General features: G+C 28.6%; 1 protein-coding gene across 1 annotated transcript; it reads right to left on the bottom strand.

The window, feature by feature from the left end:
* LOC106682344 (endocuticle structural glycoprotein SgAbd-2) lies at positions 1-2,754 on the bottom strand. The gene is made up of 3 exons (XM_014423147.2): positions 2,739-2,754; positions 2,507-2,646; positions 1-277 (listed from the first exon to the last, which is right to left on the bottom strand). Exons 1-3 carry the CDS (start codon positions 2,745-2,747, stop codon positions 49-51), a joined length of 378 nt encoding a protein of 125 aa, XP_014278633.1. The 5' UTR covers positions 2,748-2,754; the 3' UTR covers positions 1-48.
* Positions 2,755-9,086: the final 6,332 nt, after the last annotated feature.

Genomic DNA, 9,086 nt, shown 5'->3' with positions numbered 1-9,086 from the left:
TTAACAAAGAATAAATTTATTTAAATAAATATTAAAATAAAGTGACTGTTATCCTCTGTAGCTGGGTGGCGCTGCAGCCGCTGGTGGAGGAGTGGGTAAGTGCGCTCCTTCGGCGTGGTAGCCGGTCTCGTCAGCATACCAGTTGACAGTGAAGACCTGGCCATCAGGAGCAGTGTAAGAGTAGGTACCGCGGGCAGTCTGAGCTTCTTGGTCCTTTTGTCCTCGGTTCTTCAAGGTACCTTCGGACTGAGCAGAGATTCCGTTGCCAGTTTGGTAACTGTGGAAAAAGAACGAATGTTTTACATACAAGCTTATACAAATATAGAAATCAGAAGATAAATGAATGAATTAAAGATTCTATAATAAACTGAAGTCAGTACAAGGTGCGAAATCCTCCATTTTTTAATTTTTATTCATCAAGTAATTCTTATGAAGATTTTCTACTTACACCATGGCTTTGTCAGGATGAGAACCGTTCAATGGCACTTCTTTACTTGATGCATCGAGCATAAAAGTAATACCTGTCAGTATAAGTAGTAAGAGATAAATTATGTGGGAAGAGGACATTTCTTGTCTTTCGGAATCCTGTCTTCATTGCTTGGAGACATTGAATTCGGTATCGCAACCAATACCTATACCCAGATTCTGAGTGTTTAGTTCCATTGTTTTTTTTTTTTTTATAAATAGTTTATTACTTATTATTAGTAATATATTAGTAACTTCATTGTGAATCTCTTAATTTCCTTAGGTTTTGATGTGGAAGACAATTGATAAATGCAAATACTTACCTTTCACTAAAAAAAAGTAAAGAGACAAACAAAAAAGTAGATAAAACATAATTTCAAGAGCTAATGCCATTATTATCAAACTAATTTCTTTCTACAGTTGTGGCCTAAAAAAGAAAGCTAAAAATACATATCAGACCTAATTGAGTAATTGTGCTAAAATATTGCGTTAAATTACTATTACATTTTGTAAAAATTATTAAATCATTACAGTTGTATAGGGGAGTATCATCTATTCATTGTATATAATATAATTAGCTATTAGATAATAACAAATAGTTTTTAGATAAGCCACTAATTTTTCCTAACCTCTATGATAGTCAGGAAGTCTATGGTTCAAAAAACGTTTGATGTCACATATTTTGTATAGTTTACCACGAAAGTAATACTTTTTCCTTAGTTAGAATCAATATTTAATACTAAGTATAAGTGTTAAAAAAATTAATTAACTAAAAAAAACTGTATGAGAAACACCTCATTTACATATTGTTTCCACAGCTCGTTTTGTCATCCAGATTGACTGGTTTGTTCTTGTCTTGACGATTCCTCATAAAACACTATAAATAGCAGAACCCCAAATTTATAAATTAGAATTTCATCGAAGAAATTGCTAAAACATTATTAAGCATGTCTTTTTTAAGTTTAAATTATTGGAGAGTAGATGTTCCTCAAATAAATTATTCAATTATTATGGTATATACTACGATATGTGTAAGACCTTATTATCTAGAAATGGATTAATAGCAGATCAGTTACAACCCTTTTTTTATTCGCCTAATAATCTTAATAAATATTAAGTAGTGTAATAAATTCTATAAAACATCAACATCTTCAAGAAATATTATAACAATATTATAAAAAAATTTGGACCATATGAAATGAAATATTTATTGTGTAAGAATTAGTTGATGTGACTAGAACGTTGCGAAAATAAAATGTGGATGACAAAAAGATAAGGACTACTGGCTAAAATTTAAGTTAATTATTTTTACTTTTTATTGATTAATTTAAATGATAATTATGTAAATGAATTATATAAGATAAAATTCATGTATATGTAATGTATATTTAAACATACATGTATTATTAATTTCTACTTGTATATGAAATTTATTAAAAAATGTAAACCAAATTGTAAAGCATTTATCAATTAAACTTAATTTAATTAAGATTTTAATGATTACTTTAAATGATAATTATATAAATAAATACATTACTTGTTGATAAAGATTAGCAAAAAATTGAAACTAAATGTTCTATTTAACATACTGATAAATCAATTTTAATTTTATTAAAATTTATAACTGTTGCTTTAAATGATAATTGAATGGCTAAATTAATGTTTTACTTATATAGGAAGATTAACGAATTGGAGGCCAAATTGCAAAGTTAAAGCAATCAATTACTACTTTTATCTGATTAAAATTTTGAGCATCACTTTAAATGGTAATAAGATAACTTATTTAATGTGTTTTATAAGTGAAGGAAATTTAATAAAATATATTGAGATAAATCAATTATGAATTAATTTTGACAGGCTTTGACAATTGTTATCATCACTTCAAATCGTAATTATATAAATTACTTAATAATTTTTACTTGGACACAAATATTAATGAATAAATGGAGACTGAATTGCTCAATGAAACCATTTAATAATAACTTTTACCGTAAGTTTCAATTAATAATAATAATTACATAAATTAATTTATAAGATTTACTTGTATACGAAGTTTCCATCGAAGCTGACATCATTCTGGTAAGCCACAATTGGTGCCTGCTTGGGATCCTGGCTGTTGAATGATTGCCTCCTCAACCTTGTAGCGGCCAAAGCTGAACCGAGAAATACGAGGCACAGTATCTGGAGCAAAACGAGAAAACAATATTTGCATCGAATACAAATACAAAAAGATAGAACCACACTGAGAGTTCACATGGGAAAGATAGACTTACAGCTTTCATTGTGGGAAGATCACTCACTACTGATATCCCATTCTCGGTTCTCAGCTCTTTTATACTAATATCTTACTACCCTACCCCAAACTGTTAGGCAAGCTTGATTACATGAGAGCACAGTGCTTTAGGGTAAACCACGATAACGTTGCACATATTCAAAGTACTTCCATATTGCTGATTGAAGAAATCAACAGATGTATTAACCCAAAACCGCTTAAAGGTCATAGATTACCAATATTCAAGATAATCTCACGATATTTCATTCTTTGGCGTCTTCCTGAATCGTTAGACATAGTTGAACTTCTATCGGTTGTCAGCTAGCGACTGCTTCAACAGCAATTAAATATTAATATAGTAAAATTAATATAAATTGTAATTACTTACTATGAAATTTTATCTATTTTTTTAAATATAATATTTAGTTCACTAGAGTGACTTCACAAAAACGGAAAGGAAGATTTATCCTTATCACTTTTATTCGTGTTTTTACATGGTGTAACATGGACCATATTCTGAGAGACTTATATAATAACTTCCTTTAAAATACTCAGTAGATTTGATAAATATGCAGAACTCCTTAAAACTGCATTCCGTTTTGTTGATTCATTCTTTCAAATTAATTTATTTGTAAATTGAGGTATTGTAATTTTGTCATAAAAAACCGTATAAATCACAAGTCTTTTCAGTTATAGTAACTTTAAAACCAAATTAATAAATATTCTGTTTAATCAAATAAGCGAATATTTATTTATTCATTTAAATTTCCTGGATCGATTTCAAATTTTGTATTCTGCGTGAATTATGTTTTTTTTCCCACTTGTTCTACTCCAGCAATTTTCGCTTAGTTAATGTATTGCCCAATGTTATTATGTATTAATCACAAAACATATTTATAATTTGAGTTATCATAAATAAAAAACATATAAAGTTTTTTTTTTTAACGAACTCAAATGTGCGATAAAAAAAAGATAAAAAATCTTAATTTACTTTGACCCATAAATCGACAGCATTGCATTACAACCTGGTTTATTTTTTACCTAAAACTCAAAATGTGAGAACCCAATATATCCCTAAAATTGTAGAAGTAATATTTTAATAAAAATTGTAAAATGTAATTAATAAGAATTTAAGTAGAAAGAATAATTGATTAGATAAAATAAATTGTATCCTATTTTAGTTTAAAAACAATTTAATATTTTATGATATGAAAATAGAACCCCAATATTTTTCTTTTACAGCATGACACCAAAAACCAGCATACATTTGTTTTTGAAAATACTATGATTTTGCATAAAGAAAATAATATATTCCAAAGAAAAATACTGAAATCCGTTTACATATCAGAAAATATTAATTGTACAGTGAATGTTAAAACAGACACAAGGAATATGAACCAACACTATGCAGAGATGTTAAGTAAAATTAATTAATAAAAAATATAGGATAAAATTAATATTGATAATTATAGTTAACCTTCATATTAATTTTAATAATAAAAGGGATAGAAAGTTTAACGAAAATATAGTTGAAATAAATAAATTAAATCCCTGACCTGAGTGTTGGGAAGATTACAAATGTTGTGATAAATTATAGTAGTAAAGGTCGACAGTGATTAATAGTTTTAATTTTTTGTTTAATATGTTGAATTGAAAAAAATAGGTAATTAGACATAAGCTAAAGTTTGTTTAATTATAAAATTATATGTTTTCCTAATGTTTTAATGTCTCATAAGGTAATTGTGGACTGTAATTAATGACCTGGACAGAATAAGCTACATAAAGTTTAACACAAATTTTATTAAGGTATGATAATTTATTAATAATATTGTTATTTGTTTAAAATTGTTAAAAATCATATGTATAATAAAAGCTGTTTGTGATTGAAATTGGTTGTCCTTGAGGATGGCCGAATTGGCCGAAACGTCGGACTAAAGAAATATAAATTGTTTTGAGACTTAAACGTGATAAAATTTATTTTATTTAAATAATAATAACAAGTCTCAAGAAATTATAAAGGTTATATATAAAGGAAGAATAATGGTTTTAAGCCCATGCAAAGTGTTTTTTTTAAACAGAACTTTCTTGGAAGCTTATTTCTATGGGCATAAAAAATCTGTGAGTGAAATTGAAAGCTAAATTAAAGACAATCAGCAACCTTAAAGAGTTTGGTGACGTACTGTTGTGAGAACAAACTTAATTTCGAGTTATCACTGCTTTTTCATGAATATTAGCACATCTGAAAATTATTTTTTTTTTGTATGTTTGAGTTAATTTTTAATGACTCCAATACCTCTAGAAACGTCTGTAGAATCTTTGTAAAGAAAGTAACCGCAGAAAATATTACTATCTTTGGAATTGGTCCAGTTCCAAATAAAAACTATTTTTTTTTTTTTTTTTTTATAAGATGTGCTTACATCAGGCTTGTTCAGGATTTTGGATTAAAAGAAACTCGGTATATAGATAATTTATAACTTAGGAACATGAATAAAATTTCATTTTATTATATCCTTGGATACTCTAACTTTTTAAATTTATAGATTACGTACTGATGGTGGGGCAGGTTTAATTAATTATTCTATCACTTTAGTAAAAGATGGTGCGATGAATGGAATATATATGCTGTCTGGCTGCTGAACTTGGTTTCATTAATACCTTTATCGAGGTTTACTTAACAATTTAATGGAAGACAAAGGAAAAACTGGAATAATTTGTCTTTTTACCGTGCCTTACTGTTTGTTTTTTAACTTTTTAAGAGCATTGCAATTATTAAACATTGTAACCATTTGTTTACTTTTAGGTTTGGATTCTTTTTGTTATTGAATGATATCACTCACAAAATATTGCCCATTTGCACTGAATCATGTCATATTTCAAAACTCAAGATTTTTTAGGTGATGCATCTGAATATAAAATAAATTATTTTATATTAATAATTTAATAATCAGGTGTAGATAGTTGACCGTAGATTAATGATTGGAGAAGTTTATCGGGGGGTGTGGTCAGAAAAGAACAACATAAATAAACAAAACCATATTTATTTATTTTATGCCGACGATATATGCACATATATATTTATATTTTTAGTATAGGTATATAAGTTAATATTCACACTGTAATTCAGATATAAGCCACTTATTATTTTTCATGGTCTGCCATAGTGTTCAATTTGTAGATTCAATTTATTTATTTATTTTTTCAGTTTTTTAGAGACTAATTGCATATCTTATATTATACATGTCTTCTTACCTACATGACATTACATTTCATCTGTCACTGTTTTCAATCTACTACCATCTAATTCCACGATTATCAATCAATTAAAAAAATGTTTACTATTTTTTTTATCATTTATGACTTAATTCAATATTTTGTATAATTCTAAATTTGTTTGTATACTATTCCTTTTCAATTGTATGTTTCTCTAAATGTTGTTATCTCTTTTGTTTTATAGCCCTGATGAAGACCTGAAACTCAGGTCGAAACGTCGGCATAAAATAAATAAATATGGTTTTGTTTATTTATGTTGTTCTTTGCTTACCGCACCCCCCGACAAACTACTCCAATAATTAATTTAATATATTTATTGATTGTTTGAGAGTGGTTTATATTCATGACACTAACTTCAATGACACAATTTACTATCAACTCTTTATTTTAAAGCCTCCAACGTTTCGGTTCTTTGGCCATTTTCGGAGGCAACCTAAAAATTGTTTTCACATCATTACCTTATTTCCTCCATACATACCTCGATCATTTAATAGTTATGATCGAGGTATGTTCAAAAATATTGGTATTATGTAAGGAGAAATAATCTTTAAAAATAAATACAAATATTAAATTAATATCATCACACCTTTATTTAAATTTTATATAATGGCTATTCACTTACTAAAACTACCCTTTATTTTTTTGTGTTATAAAAACAAAAATATATTTTAAGTTTAAAATAAATACAAATTAAACTGTATTAATTTCTGTATAACCAAAATTAAAATTAAAAAAAAGCTCATACATTACATCTTACTAGTTAAAATGCACATTACAGCAATCGTTTCTTAATTAATAAATCAAGAATTGTGATTTTCAAGCGTATGAGGTTATTGCAGTAAATGATGATGTGTACCTGTGCCCATTTGGATACGCCTCATCTGTTTGAGGTTACTGCTATTAATAGTGAACCTCAACTGTTCAATTGAGATTTAGGGCCCTTTTTTCTTGCTCAATACATCCTGCCACACTCAAGAGCGATAATTATTAGGAATGTAAGTACACAATTATACAATATGTACATATTAACTAAAAATAAAAAGTAAATACAAATAATGACAAAACAAAATAAAATAATTAATTATAAACTAAAATAGATAAAAATGAAATTATATTGACAGCACGAATAAACATAGGCAGATAACAGAGTTAAATAAGGGAAGGGAAATAAGGAAACAGCTAAGGTAAATAATTAAAATAAACTAAAAAAAATCTTAAATAGAATCATACATATTTACATTCTGTCCAGGGAACCGCGAATCAAGCACTGCCACCCAAATGTGGATGGCCTGGCAGGATTCTAGTATAAGCACATCTCTCCCAGCCGCGTCACTGTTATTGAGCTTGGGTTATTGAGTGGATACTGTAAGGATCGAGTACAACCTATCGCAAGAAGATGATTCAGGGAATCTTGTAGAAGGACTAACTTTCTAAATTAGCATAATAAATAGGTGAAATGTATTTTTAAAATTTAAATTATAATTTTAATCCAGGCTTCCAGGCCGGCCTCCCACCTGGTGAAACTACACCAATGAGGTTCAGAAGAAAAAAAATATTCCGACAACACAAACAATTGTTATCTAGTATTTAAATTCATAAAATCTAAGACATGAAGTCATTATAAATTAAGAATATATAGAATGTGCTATATGAAAATAGGAATGTATGCAAAAATATAATATATTTTATTCTGAAACGAATTAATCATAATTTCTTGCGTTAAATAAATTAAAATAATAACATCCTTAAAATAAAATTACAACTAAACTTATCTTCGGCATTTAAGTATGCGATTATTTATTACAAATGAATTATAAACCGTTACATATATTAAATTTTAATTATAACTCCTATACATTTACAAAAATTAAATTATTCCGTGTCAGAAAATAAAAAGTTAACATAATTGTACAGACAAAAAGAAAGCAAGAATCGAAGCTAATTTAGAGGCTATTATGGAAGGCAAAGCTACTTATTAATAAAACAATCAGAAGACTAATAGGGAATCCTGAGTCTTGACCCAAGAATGTATGGAAAGGAAGGTGCTTCGACAGATCTTTGGGCCAGTATCTACATAAGAGGCCAGTGGCAGCCAATAAATAACTCGCAAATCTATACAATGAACTTGATATAGTCACTTATTTCAAATCGAGCCTCTAAAAATGGTTTGGGCTCGTATACAGGGAAAAAAAGATTAATGGCAATCCCGGAGGCAAAAGGATAAGATGTTCCAGGTTGCAAAGGATCGATGATGTAGAAACGATCTGCGAAGAATGAAAATCAGACACAGGAGAAATCAAGCTGCTGAAAAAGAGGATGGTAGTTGTTCAATGACCAAAGCCCTACAAGGCCATAACTTATTTTAATTTATAAGAAATAACATTAACTTATTACTTATTGACCAATCTGAAACTTAATCCTTATATGTTCCAAAACAGCAATTTTTTAATTATTCAGGGTGGGAATACTTCCCATTACTAGATATTACCTTTATGGGCAAGAAAAATTGTAATCTGGCTATTGTCATAACAGCCATGGAATAATGCAAATATTTATTTTCTCCATTAATTGAATATTAATTTTTTTCATATTTTATATGTAATCATTTTTATTAAAAAAAGTTTAAATCTGTACCACTACAAGCCATGGAGGGTCAGAGGTGCAGTACTTTGTAATGAAGTACTGTTAATAGAACATCGGTTAAGCAAGGAGGTAATTTAGTCAGCATCACGCTTGGCCGCCATATTTTTACCCAATTTTAGAGGTTGGGTCCTGGGCCCAACAGGCCTCCAGAGCCCACAGGGTTGACTCACGGCTACAGTGTAACTTAAAATAATTTTCTGCGTAGCCGGATTCGAACCCAGGTCTTTGGAGTTAGTAGCCTTACCACAGTGCCACCGCCCTCCCTTTTATTTTTTATTACTGTTGGCAATAAGTAGTGTTTTTACTATGATAAACCCTCTCACACTAATTTAATCAGGTTATGGCCTTGCTGATATTGAATAGAGCTTAACACCAATATGAAGAGTTTAATCAAAATCGCTTGAGGCATTTTTTTGGAAATGGAAGAAAAGAAAAA

This window comes from Halyomorpha halys, unplaced genomic scaffold, assembly GCF_000696795.3.
Source record: "Halyomorpha halys isolate HHAL.00 unplaced genomic scaffold, Hhal_1.1 Scaffold408.1, whole genome shotgun sequence".
Lineage (NCBI taxonomy): Eukaryota > Metazoa > Arthropoda > Insecta > Hemiptera > Pentatomidae > Halyomorpha > Halyomorpha halys.
The sequence above is the reverse complement of the archived record's forward strand: the minus strand, read 5'-3'. Positions and strand labels throughout refer to the sequence as shown.